Source organism: Neolamprologus brichardi, chromosome 2 (genome assembly GCF_056152115.1).
Source record: "Neolamprologus brichardi isolate AB-2024 chromosome 2, ASM5615211v1, whole genome shotgun sequence".
NCBI classification, from domain to species: Eukaryota; Metazoa; Chordata; class Actinopteri; order Cichliformes; family Cichlidae; genus Neolamprologus; species Neolamprologus brichardi.
The window spans coordinates 24,509,192-24,522,885 of record NC_142105.1 but is presented as its reverse complement, the minus strand read 5'-3'; the positions used below and the strand labels follow the sequence as shown (position 1 = coordinate 24,522,885).

The 13,694-nt window shown below is 39.1% G+C and overlaps 2 protein-coding genes across 3 annotated transcripts; one reads left to right on the top strand and one right to left on the bottom strand.

Annotated features, from left to right (window-relative positions):
- Positions 1-175: 175 nt before the first annotated feature.
- Positions 176-9,008, bottom strand: LOC102790029 (septin-8-A-like). Of its 2 annotated transcripts, none has more exons than XM_087849070.1 (10): positions 8,871-9,008; positions 7,111-7,225; positions 6,786-6,981; positions 6,137-6,323; positions 5,900-6,061; positions 5,487-5,583; positions 5,168-5,336; positions 4,603-4,735; positions 4,314-4,504; positions 176-670 (listed from the first exon to the last, which is right to left on the bottom strand). In XM_087849070.1, the coding sequence occupies exons 1-10, from the start codon at positions 8,898-8,900 to the stop codon at positions 616-618; spliced, it is 1,335 nt and encodes a 444-aa protein (XP_087705196.1). In that variant the 5' UTR covers positions 8,901-9,008; the 3' UTR covers positions 176-615. The 2 variants fall into 2 exon arrangements, with proteins under 2 accessions (XP_087705196.1, XP_006781598.1); XM_006781535.3 differs by lacking the exon at positions 176-670 and adding an exon at positions 1,002-1,523.
- Positions 9,009-10,047: 1,039 nt separating this feature from the next.
- On the top strand, positions 10,048-11,641 carry sowahab (sosondowah ankyrin repeat domain family member Ab). The gene has a single exon (XM_035910710.2). The coding sequence runs from the start codon at positions 10,139-10,141 to the stop codon at positions 11,507-11,509; it is 1,371 nt and encodes a 456-aa protein (XP_035766603.2). The 5' UTR covers positions 10,048-10,138; the 3' UTR covers positions 11,510-11,641.
- The last annotated feature ends 2,053 nt before the right edge of the window (positions 11,642-13,694 follow it).

Here is a 13,694-nt window from a genome sequence, read left to right as displayed (position 1 = left end):
GTCTAATCCTGAATTTATATCTAATCCTGAATTTATATACAGTTTAAAATATCTCTCTCTCTCTTTCATATATATATATATATATATATATATATATATATATATATATATATATATATATATATATATATATATATATATATATATATCAATCAAACACAACAAAGAGCTGACAAGTTAGTAGTACAGGGTACCATTTATAATTGGATATAAATAAGGAAAGCATATTTACTACAACTGTTTTAAAGTGCTTCTAAATCATAATGATTCACAATCAGTACCTTTAACAGCAATAATCATGTCAGTTTATAGTATATATTTCACAGTGTAACTTGTCATTTATCAGAAACAACAAGCATAACATAACAGACGAAAGTAGCACATTTAGTACAAAAAAATTGGAAATTTTGGTATTGGAGATATTTTAATACTTGCAGTTTAGGAGCCATGCAGAGACCATGCTACAGATCGCTGTTTAAAAAGAGCATTGTTTAGTAGACATGGAAGACTTTGACTCACTTCAAGTGACAGTTCAGCAAAACTTTTATTTTAACAATGTAAAAATAATAAACTTGAGTTGTTAGTCTGTGATCTTTAGACGTGGTAGAAAGTCTTCTAATTCAAATTCCTTCCTGAGGTTAGGGAGCACGCAGATGGGAGACTAAAGAAGCTATGAGAGGAAAGAAAAACCACATCATCATTTATCCAAACAAGCATCAGTCAGTAAAGGTCATGTGACAAATTCAACAACACTGCACATGTTGATTAAAAATAAATCATGTTGCTGGGTTTCCTGCTGCTGCCACTGATTGATATAAAAATAAAACAAGCAACACTGTTAAATAAATCAAAATCATCAGATGTGTTTTGGGTATGGCACGACACAACAGCTACAATATGAAATGCTTTGAGTCAACCAAAGGGCTCATGCGATGGAAGTCCCAAAGCACTGAGGCATTCCGATGGAAATGGGTTCAGGTGACACACAAACTGATGCGCTATTCTGTTTCCCATCATCTCTCTTTATTTAAATGTAAATGAAGACAAAGAAATTGTGTTCATTTTCAGATTCACTCTCAGTAAATTTAATCATGTTCTTCATAACGCTGCACAGAACACTGCTTAGGCAATTGAAAGATATCACCTGAGAAAAACAACAATTAAAAAAGATCAGTATATTCATATACGTTACAAAGCATCTTGTGAATAAATGTATTCATATATACGTAAAAAGATTATTCAATATTCATTTTTTAATATAAAGTTCTGTTAGTGTCTCATTGAGAACCAGAGACTTAAATTTACAACTGAAGATGAACATACATTCTTGTCAAGAACATAAAACTACACAAGTTACATGTTATGAAAAACGTCCATTCATTTATTATTATGTGTTTAGCACAATCAGCATATGAAACTTAAATACACTGAACAAGGCTCCCTTTCTCATCCGTTAGATCGTTTTTCCCATGCTGATGGCACAAACATTCCTGGTTTCCACTGATGTTTGATCCATAAATCAACTGAAAGGGGAAAAGAAATATGACAAAATATAGCAAAAGAAAAAAAAAGGATGAAGGATCTGAAATATGGCAGGAATCAAAAGTAAATAGTGAATGAATTGGAACGCAAGAGTGTTTGTGTTGAAATATGCTGGCAGCTCAATTCCCATTACTGACAGTTTAACATTTAAATCACATTTACTAACAAATATCCCAGAGATACATTTAGCTGTGTGACAAGTCTGAGGTTTCTACTGTCTCTGAGTTCAAGTCCAACAGGAAAACACTGACAGCTTAACGCTTTATACACCAACAATGGCTATACACACTCACCAGCCACATTATTAGGTACACCTGTTCAGCTGCTCATTATTGCAAAATAACCCAAAATTGGACAATAGGAAATGGAAAATGTTGCCTGGTGTGATGAATCTTGATTTGTGCTGCAAAATTTGGATGGCATAATCAGAATGAAGGCTGCTGGTGGTGTGGGGGATATTTTCTTACCACAATTTAGGACTCTTCTTATCTAGGCATTATTTAAACACCACAGCCTAACTGAATATGGTTGCTGACCATGACTATCTCTGTATGACGAGAGTACCCATCATCTGATGGCTCTTTTTAGCAGGATAACTGATTTCTTGAACATGACAATGAGTTAGTAAGTACAAAACCCCAGTACTATGGCCTCCATAGTCACCAGGTCTCAATCCAATAGAGCACAATGGGGATGTAGTGGAATGGGAAATCCACATTGTGGATGTATACAGTGGCCCCTCATTTATCGCAGGAGTTACGTTCTAAAAATAACCTGCGATAGGTGAAATGCGTGAAGTAGCCAACTTTATTATTTACAAATATTATAGATGTTTTAAGGCTGTAAAACACCTCACTACTCACTTTATTCACTTCTCTGAGACAGGCATGAACATTTTCACACTTTCCTCTCTTGTTTAAACATTCTCACAGTTCAAACCTTTGTAGAAAAATAAGTCCAGTATTATAGAATGAAACCAAAGATCAAACCCTAATTTCAGGTCCAGAACAGAACAGAATAGAGCAGCTGTGAGAGAATTTAACAGAATCAATTCAATTCAGTGTAATTCAATCATACGGAAGTGGAGGAAGCAAGAAGAATGAGTTGAGTAAAGTTTGACTTATCTGACTGTTTTGTTTTGGTTAATGCGCCTTATAATCCGAAAAATACAGTAACTTCTACCTTCCTTTAGCATGTCCAGAAGTGCAACTTTTTGTGCGATGGTTAGCATCTTCCTCTGCCTTTTGGGTGCTACCGCAGGTGCCTTTGACAGTGCAAAACGTTTTGTCGACATTGTTGTGTTTGTTGGAGAGAAAACTTCCAAACATACAGTACAGCACAGTCACGCTGCTAACGATCGAAGATTTATGTAAATTTGACAAGCTAAACGCATTCTGTAGTGTACAGGAAACACGACACGGAAGAGATTGATTGACAATAATCTACAGCCAATCAGGACACAGAACTCAATGTGCTGTAAAAAATTTAAATTAAAATATAAAAAAAAGCATGCAAAATTGCACGGAAAAAAAAATCTGCGAAACAGCGAGGCCGTGAAAGGTGAACCGCGTTATAGCGAGGGACCACTGTAGCTGACAAATCTGCGGGAGCTGGGTGACGCTAGTATGTCAATATGGACCTGAGGAACCTCTGAGGAATGTTTCTAACACCTTGTTGAATCTGTACCATGACAAATTAAGATGGTTTTTTGAAGTAAAAAGGGAGATCAAGCTGGTACTAGCAATGTGTACCTAATGAAGTGCTCAGTGAGTGTATTTAAAAAAACAACAACAACCAGACTTTTTGGTTAGACAGTGACTTTAAATACTCTCCACTTGCAATCTTACCTTAAAGCTTCAGCTCACTCTTGTCTACAGTAAGATTTTTACAAACATTTCCTCATCTTTCATATGACAAATTTAAAGGATTATTTTATAAATCCCTTTGTGTATATGCTTAGTGTACAAAGCTGTTAATTTTGAAATGCATAAAAATGCATTTATTGCTTTTTCAAAACAGCGTTATAAGAATAGCAGGAAAAATTATTAAAACATTAAAATACCTGAAATCTCTTCATCCACCTCACATGTAATTATACTGGCTAAACGCCTCATAAAATTTTACTGTCTGGAATACTGAAGCCCTTACCATTAATAGTAAATGTTTCCAAGAAACTCTGCTCACTCAGTTCTTTTCATTTTTCTATTTTACTCACTATTAAGACAGCTTCGGTGTGCTGTGTTTTACAAGGCTGATGCCAGGATCAAGCTGCATTTAAAGCATACGCAACATCATGATTACAGCTCTTTGCGGGATGTATGAGTATCATCTGTGCTCTGCATGGCGTGAGCATCGGTGAGACCAGTCCAATGTAAACAGAACTGTCCCTGCCCGAGATACAGTCTGGCAGGTCAGCCTGCAGAGACATAAGCATCAGGCTGTGTCATCCAAGCTGTGACCCTTCCTACAGTGTCTGGGCACACAGTGTCAGTCTGAATCTGTCCCCGTATCCTTTTCTGAGCCAACATGGCCTCCGGGAAGATAACACTATCTCGTTAATCACGTTCTACTGCTCCCCCCTTTCCAAAAAACACCACAAAGACTGACCTCCATGATATGGAAGGTCAGTGAATATAATGTAGATTGACAATGGTTATCCATAAATAGCTTGATCTCATGGTATTACTCATTGACTGTATTAACAGTTCTGCTGACAATAAGTGTGTGAATGAAGCAACCAGCACAAGGTAAATGCAAACACATTAACTTACTTCTTCTTGTCTTTGTCCTTTTTGAATGGCTGCTGTGAGCAACCTTGGAGTGCCTGTCCCATCAGTGTCTCTGCTGCAACCTTCCTCCTATTGAAGGCATTCATCTCCTCCTCCAGCTCTCGTCTTTTCTCCTCCAGATTCTTCTTTTCTTCTTGGTGCATACGCTTGAGCTGCTCAAACCTCTCATGAAGCTACGGGTGATGATAATGTATATACAGAGCAATGTCATACAAGCCAAATATCAGATATGATCACACAGGAGTTCTTTTATGACTTTGTTAATCCTCACCTCTTTTTCTTTCTCTTTCAGCTCAGCTTCTGTCTCCTTCACTTTGTTGACAAACATCTGTCTCATTTCTTCTTCTTTGCGCTGCAGCTCCACAAGAAATTCCTTCCTCTTGGCTTCGTACGTCTGCTGCAGGCTGGAGATCAGGGTAAAGTCAATAATATGCTCACTTTACTGCCCTATAACTTCACACTTCGTTGAGCCATAAAATCTGTAGAGCAAACGCTGTAATGTTAACTACAGCTAACAGAACTCATCCAGAAAAATGCTCTGCAATAGTAATAAATAATAATAAACAAGCAATATTTTAACTCAACATTCAAAATTAGAAAACAAGACACACCAAATTATAAAACATTTTAACTGTGATACAGAGGGATTTATAGTTTTCATGTCACATTCTTTATCTAAATCTCCTTAAAACATTGACTTTAATGTGCTGTTTATGAATAAGTTATTTGCACATTTTTAACCTCATAAGAAAGCTAGAGTTTTGTTTTGTTTTTTTTTTTTTTTGATAAAGTAAATTGCCCAGATGCATTTGCATCACTGCTTTCCCTAATTTCACCTGAACGACTGGCTGTCAGTGCCTGTGTCCTTGAAGCCCATCTCTTCCAGCTTGCAGCGACGGTACAGCTCATAGTGACGAGCGTGCGTTTGCTCCCGGAGATCCTCCATGTTCACACGCAGCACCATCTCCCTCAGCTTCACAAAATCACAATGCTTTTCGTTTTCCACTGAAAAGAAAAACTGGTCTTTTAATTGCTCATAAAATCCATCATGTTTATACCTAAAATAAATAAATAAATAAAAACTGGAGTTGAGCAGCAGGCATCTGACTAAACAGCTCCCTCATGATGACTGCCAAACCATTTCAACAGACTCACCCTCCACAGATCCCCAGGGGTACAGCCTTCCTTTCACCATCTTATTTCCTACTTTCACGTCGTCTACGCTTCCAACCACAGCAAACGGCAGAAGAGTCTGTGACAAAGAGTACTGATAATCTTGGAATATGGAGCTATTAATAATGCTGCGTCATATCCAGGATCCTAATATGCCATTATGCATTATATAACATTTCTAAAAATACTGTTTCTTCACCAATGAACACCTATTTTCAAATGGCATGACAAAGTTGATTATCCTTACATGTGATTATCAGCATAATATTAGTTAGCTTAAAGAAGAGAGAGCAAGCATGCAGATTAACTGATGACTACAAATAAGCATTAAAAAAGCATTAGGTACCAAATCCACGGTGCACATGTTTTTATGTTCATCTGTTTTTAGGACTCACATTCATGGAGGAGTTGATCTCTGCAACAGCCTCATCCTCTGTGGGAAACTGATATATCTGGACTCCATTGCTGACCAGCTCACTCATAACCTTGATCTTTAACTTTTCTAGCTCATTCCTGGACACAGTGTCTGCCTTCGCAATCACGGGGATGATGTTCACCTGAAGATAACCAGAAGATAAGTCATGGACTCAGTAATAACTGCTGAAATACACAGAGCTTGGTTCTCCTTTCACCTTGCTGTCCAGTTTCTTCATCGTGACGAGATCGAGGGACTTCAGAGAATGTCCGTTGGGGGCGATGAAATACAGGCAGATGTGGATCCTCGTGTCGTGGTAGTTAAACAGGGAGCGCTTTATTTTTAGCTCCTCTTCAAGAAACTTCTCAAACTGGGCATCGATATACTCAAGAATGGGTTTGTAGCTGCAGTAAAAAAAAACATTACATGCATGAACATTCAACTTCATGTTGTTCAACAGACATATCGGTAACCATGGTAAAAACTCTGTACACAGCCAAGCGTGTTAGATGCGTACACTTCCTGCTGATGGAGCACTAAAACAGCTATTGAAACCACATTTGCTCTATCAGTCACTCCCCCGTTCCCTTTCTTCTTCTCCAATTTAAATGCCAGCAGCGGGGCAGAGCTGGCTCTCGATTTTACAATCGGAAATTGTGTCAGCATCAGAGAAAAATGGCAAAGTGATTCAGGGTTGGCACTGATCTATCAGGTTTATAGTGTAACCTCTGTGAATTTTCAAAGGTTTTCTTTGATTTCTAAACTGTTTCTTCCTCTTTAAAAAAAAGAAAAAGAAAAAAAAGCTCAGTCTGGATAGCAGTCATTTTAACTAAAAGTCCATCATCACATCCATCAGCAACCTGTACCTCTGTTCTTTGTTGATCTGGTCTCCAAACCCTACAGTGTGTACAACAGTCAGCTTGAGGTTGACATTGCTCTCCCGCAGTTCATACGTGTGCGGGCGCAGCTCCACCATTTGCCCATAGTGGCTGGCTTCCTCATTTTCAAATGTTGTATTGAAAAGAGTGTTCATCAACGTGGACTTGCCGATCCCGGTCTCACCTTAAAAACAGACAGAAAAACAAAGAGCGAAAATTACAGATGAAGCAGAATGAGTGCATGTGAATTTCAAATGAACTCTTGTTATGGTTACAGGACAAAGTTTGAAGCTCCTCCTGGGTTCAGACATACCCACACAGAGGATGTTGAAGCAGAATCCCTGTGCAGATACTTTGCTGACCAGCTGATCTGGAAGGCTGTCAAACCCCACATGACCACTGAGCTCCAGAGTTCGCTTCTCTTCATTCTGAGAAATTACAATGAAAACAAAACCATATTCATCCTATGCTAGTAAATATCCAACAAAATAAAACAGTGACTGGAATGGTGAGCTTAAAAGGTCCATCTGTCACATCCCATCCACACACACTCTGCTCTTAGGCTTAAAAGCATCTTTTGCAAATGAGGTCATCTCTCTCTCTCCCTCTCTCCCTCTTCCAATTAACACACTGAACAGTCCAATCTATAAAAAGGAACTATCCAAATAGTGAACCAAATCCCAGTTAGCACTGATGTCACATTAAATGTATCATGTGCTTCGTGTGTTATGAAATGGAGTAGATTAGTGTGTTTTTTCATGATTTCATTGGCTTCAAGTGTAATTCGGTATTCATAGTAAAAATGAATTAATTACACATAAAAAAAAACGACATACACAAGCTGCTCTGTATATACCAAACTCCCTGGGACTGTTTTGCAGCACACTTTAGACGTTATAGCAGCTAAACTTTGGTACAGCCTCCCTCAGCCTTCAGGTACAAAAATAAAGATATTATTATTATTGAACATTTAAATCATCAACAAATATTTGTTTGATGAATTATTTTTAAAACTGGCGCTTATAAGTAACTTATATCAGTGAACCTAATATATGTAGCCAGAGACTCAAGCTGATAAACTCACTCAGCTTGAGCTTTGGGTATTGCGAGTTTGTATATCGTAGCCCAAACTATATGCAGTAGGATGAATGATGCTATGGCCTGGTAAGTTGGCAGTGAGAGACTGTTCCTCCAATACCAGATTCACCCTGGGAGCCTGGCATCTTGCAAAAAGGCTCAACATGAGCACCAGGATGTGTTCAACACAACAATCCTCTGCTTCTCCCTCACATCTCTCTCTCTCACACACACACCCACCCACACAAAGAGCTCTTTATGTGGATGTTATTTCACAGGATGGGAGGATATCCAAGCTGCTGGCTGCCCTGGTACCCCCCTCGCTCCCCTCCACAAACACAAACACTACATTAACTTGAACTCTTCCATCCTTTACAAAGTAGACAGGAAACTAAATTCCAGGTATGTGAGGTGAGCCATGATAGGATTTAATTAACGCATGTCATTACCATGAATTACATGTCTGGCTGAAACATGCTGACATGTTTTTGCTGAGCAATATGATGCTGACGGTTGATGAGCTGGTAGCTACCACTTACTACTACTTATGTTTATCCTCTTAACTCAGTCTCTCAGTCATTGCTGGCCTGGTCTTCAACCACATGCTCCTTTCGTGCTGTTAATTCAGCACCAGTGCACACCTGTCAGAGGTGCTGACACGGTGAACAGGAAAGTACTGACACACAGCAGGGCGCCGTGCTGTTTCGTACGAGACAGCGCGCCTGGATGCTGAAGTGCGCGCTTTCCGCACGTCTCCGAGGACCAGCTCCTCAAAGCGGAGCGAAGAAGCATTTCTCCGCTGAATCAACCATCTTCATCGCGATTCATTACACATAACGAGCTTTCCTCATCACCGCAGCCCTCCTGCTGCAATCCCCGCACACATCACCTTGCTCTTATTTACACACGAATGTAAGAAACCGTTTGCTAGCTCAATGCTTCTAAAAACCGCTCGTCACCGCTGCAGGCCCGCAGACAGCCCACCGTCGTACTTACCGCAAAAGCATCCACCTCGCTGGCCGCCATCGTCACAAGTGGCTGTGTGCAGGAATTATGAGTGTTCAGCACGACCTGCACTCCATCCACATCACACACAGACTCACACTGCTCTCAATATGGCTACTTGAAGGCAACACCCCCTCGGTGCTGGAGGATGATATTACAGCAGCTCGAAATATACTAAACTACACCGAGATAGTTGCTTTTGATGAGATTTTACGCGAAATTACGATATTAACGGCTTTGACTGGGTTTGCACGGAAAACCTCAACAACCTGGTTCACAATGGGAGCACTTTTTAACTATTATTTGTAATTATTTTCAATAGAAATGAAAATTGTTCAATTTATTTATTAGAGGGAGTTTTTTCTGCCGCTTTCCAATATTCATCCAGTTTTCTGACTTGAAAACCTGTACCACGTAATTGTCGAGGTTTATATATTTACACAAAGTGACACTAAATAGTAATATCTGGCCCAGAAAGTGTTTTTATATACGAAGATATAACTGTATTGTGATTATGAAATTTCTGTGGGGTTACAGCAGAGTACAGAGCCTATAAAGAAAATGAACGACACAGTAGGACCGTGGAAATATTTATGCATTTAATACCTGTTCACGTTACTTTTTCTATTTAATGCTACTTAAATATTTATTTGATAACCATGGTCGAAAATGTAATTTTGCAGAGAAAATATATGATTAAAGGAAAAACTAACCGTGTAAAAAATGCAAAATAGTTTAAATAGGCGTCCGTGAACAGCTACAACATGCAGACAGCTTTTAATGTGTTTATTTCCAGTTCTCGTGTATTTATCAATTTCGTTTTTCAATGTAATTTAATTTATAAGCTCTCAATGATGACATATTTGAGAAATTGAATATATCTGTGGTATGTAAGTGTAACCTCGTATATATATATATATATATACATACACACGCACACATATACATACAAACACATCTTAAATTAAGCTAAACTCGTGTACTCATGTACTACGTAAATAAATACTACGCTGATAAAGACAAAATACAGAAGATTTAAGCTTTTATATGAATCCACTGATCACGGGAGGGTCAGCCCTGCACACAGTCTTTTTAACTGGGAGGGCCGCAATAACATACGGGTGGATTTATTTGGAGAGGCGCCGGAAGCAGCAGGTTGGTGCAGGACAGCAGAGAGGGGAGCAGGCAGTGCGGGATTATCCTTTGGGCTCTACAATCATCCGCTATATCTTTTCATATTTTTGCGCCGCCGGGACAACATGGATCTGACCCAAGAGTCCATTTTGTCCTTTTTACTAGAGCATGGAGGCAAAGTAAAGAACTCGGAGCTGCTAAACTATTTCAGACGAAGCATCAACTGCAGCGATCCCGCGGAAAAGCAGCACAATAGAGAGCTTTTCAAGAAGCTGGTGAACAGCGTCGCTGTGGTCAAACAGATCGACGAGGTGAAGTTTGTGGTCGTGAAGAAAAGGTACCAGGACTTTATTAAAGAGGCGGCACAGGATGTGTCGCTGAAACTGCAGATGGATGAGAGCTTCTCCAGCCAAAACACGAGTTTTTCCTGCACATCTCCAGACCGAGCCGAGCCAGCCAGGACTGACTCAGATATAGAAAACAATAACGTAGGCGACGCCTCAAACTTTAATCCCAGTTCTAACACCGATGTAAAACACATGTCCCTGTGGGAAATGCAGAAAAAGAGTGTGTTATCTGGAAACGTGAGTATCGAGGATACGACCACTGTTAAGATCCTGAATATCTCCGGAGATCAGGCGAGCAGAGCGGGGAAATCTGGAGCTGTGTTCGCTGTCATAGCTGTGAAATCTCCAGGGAGAGACTGTGCAGCAGCACTGGACGGATCACACTCCCGAGTGCATCAGCAGATAACTTTAGACAAACCAATTAATTCGAGTGCTAAAGTTTCTACACGACCAGCACCAACTTCAAACGCAAACTTTTCCGCTTGCAAGGGTATATCCAGAGAAATCCAAAGTAAGATGGTCACACACACAGATGACACACACCCACGAGTTTTACCAGAGGTGAGGCCGCCAAACAAGTCCACAAGACAAGCAGATGATGCCAAGTACTCAGAGTCTGTGCCTTTGGAGCGACTGGCTCATGAGTGGTTGGTGAAGTGTGCAGCTGGGATGTGGGGACATATATATGCTTTGCTGCTGCAGGACACTGGCTTAGCCCAGAGGAAAGACTTCATGTCAGGGTTCACAGCACTTCACTGGGCTGCTAAGGACGGCAGCAGCGAAATGATACGCAAACTCATGGACATCCCCAAGAAACGTGGCATCCATGTAAACGTCAACACCAAAGCACATGGAGGCTACACGCCTTTGCACATCGCTGCCATACATGGGCACACTGAGGTCATGGTTCTGCTTGTGCAAAGATACAGAGCCAATGTAAACGAAAGAGACAATGATGGCAAAAAGGCCTTTTACTACCTGGGCAAAGGTGCTCCGGCTGAGGTCAGAGCACTTCTGGGTATGAAGCAGAATTTGAAAGCAGAAGATATAGAGAAGTACAGAGAGCAGACGAAAGGCTTCAACACAATCAGTAAACTGTTTCAGCCTCATGGGAAGAAACAAAAGACTAAGTTTGCTCATGACTGGTAAGAAGTATCACAAAACAAGCTGTGACATGAACTATTAAACCTGAAGGAGATAACACTGTTTATACTTTACACCTTATTAAGGCTTTACATATCTTATAGTCTTTCACTGAATTACAGAGGAGAACTTACTGTATTTTGTATGGCATTGTACAGTGCGTTTTTAAAAAACAATTATTAATGGTATTTATAATGATCATTGTTTATCTTAAATTTCATGTAAACTGATGTGTTATTCTTCTCACTGATTAACACCACAATGTGTATAGCCATGCATATTTTCATTACCTACTGTGTAGTAAATATTTACAGGTCACTTCTCGATTCCTGACTTTTCAAAGTATGAGGAAATACAAAAATAGATTGTACCTCCTTACTTCTTGGGAAATAGTAACTCTCAACTCATCAACCTGTAATATATTGGTCTAGTATGCTCATTGCTTTTGTGGGCTGCTGATCACATTTACAATCACTTTTATCATCCACATGAAATCAGTTAGCTTTGTCAAAGGAAAAGGGAACATTCAGTATAGCGGAAGAAACAAATAAAGTTAGGTTTTAACATATTCAACATCTCAGTGTTAGTACATGCAAAGAGAGTGGAATAAAAGCAAAGCAAAGCAGGAAAGAAACTAGTTGGGGTAGTGCAGTGTTTGCATTATACACTTTTTGTCAACAGTTTGTACTGTATGAGGAGGACACTGTTCTGTGGGATAAGTAGTATCAGCCACAGCTCTAAAACATACTGCAATAAATACATAGCAGTTTCCCCATCTTTAAATAAATACATAAGATTAAACTGTATTCAAAAGTTAATGAGCAAAGGAACACTAACTATTGCAGTGACTTTATTAACATTTAATTGCATTGAATTTAATACCTTCAACACAATGAAGTGGAAAAAGCCTTTGCAATATTTTATCAGATCCATAAATAACTACACCTAAACTTATTAAAACATATTTCCTTGTTTAGACATGACGGACTAAACATTAGTCTTTTTTTCAAGACCAGCTATGCATCAAAACATCATTTTGGGATTAAATAACCTCATTTGTTACTTAGCTGACCCAGTCTGAAAACAAGTTTGGGTCTAAAAGGCACTTGGACAATAAAGCCGTATTCAGAGCAGTGCCAGAACAATGTCCTTTGTGTTGTTATTTAGGAAAAGAAGCTGCTTACATAAAGACAAAGGACAGCTCCACTCATAGAAACTGTGTCATGTGATTATAAAAGGAAATCTCCCACAGAAAGGTTTCCTATGTCCCATGATCCAAGCAAAACTTCTAAACATCAAAGTTTTTCTAGGGTAACTAGATTAGATCCTGTTAATAAAAATGTTTTGTTTTTATATACTTTATATACTAACTGCACTTGCTGTAAATAAACTGATTTTATTTGCTTCAGTACTTGTAGTAAACTGGGGCAAAGTTATAACCAAAGCTCTGAAATGGTCCCTTGAGTTCATAGTTACACTCCAGAGAACACCAGTACAAAAAGCTGTAGTGTGGTGCCATAATTATATGATGTGCCACAAGCGTGGTGTTTGAGAACAAAGTTAGGGATCACAGTTTTTACAATAAACAGAAATCTGTGGGAACACTATAAAAACCAGTGGCTGCAATGTGCCAATCAAGGACAAAACAATTTGTGAGTGGAGACTGTGATATTCTGGACTGATAGTGATACTAACGTTTAAAATAACAATATACCCAATGAAGATGTTTAATCACAAATTTAAAATCACCAACTCCATACACAAAGACTCTGGAACTTGAACCAGACACCATGAATTAACCATGCTAACCGTTGCACCACCATACCACCCCTATAATTTTATCCATCCATACATTTTCACTGCTATTTTTTCCAGTTTACCTATTGCAGGATCAACAACTAGAGCAAGTTAATCATTCACAATCACGTTTATACCGACAGACAGTTTTTTTGGATTAAGTTATTGGGCTGTGGAGGAAGCTGGAGTACTAGGAGAGAACATGCAATCCCTACATTTAAAGGTACAGTGTGTAAAATTCCACCGCTAGATGTCAGTAGATTGCAGTCAATTGAGTTCTGATTTCTTACCCCTCCTAATTCTAATGTATAATCCTAGCTACAGTGTACGGCAGCCAAGAGAGTGCGAAACATTACATTCAGACTGCTCTATAACAGCCATAGCCAGCTGCTTT

Bases quoted from the DNA above. Each gene is read 5' to 3' on its own strand.
- sowahab (XM_035910710.2), top strand. From the start codon at position 10,139: ATGGATCTGACCCAAGAGTCCATTTTGTCCTTTTTACTAGAGCATGGA.
- LOC102790029 (XM_087849070.1), bottom strand. From the start codon at position 8,900: ATGGCGGCCAGCGAGGTGGATGCTTTTGCG. The intron at 5,337-5,486 runs GTGAGTCTGTTG...TTTTCTTTTCAG, and splicing joins CCCCTGGGGATCTGTGGAGG to TGGAAAACGAAAAGCATTGT. The intron at 4,736-5,167 runs GTGAAATTAGGG...CCTGATCTCCAG, and splicing joins ACTGACAGCCAGTCGTTCAG to CCTGCAGCAGACGTACGAAG.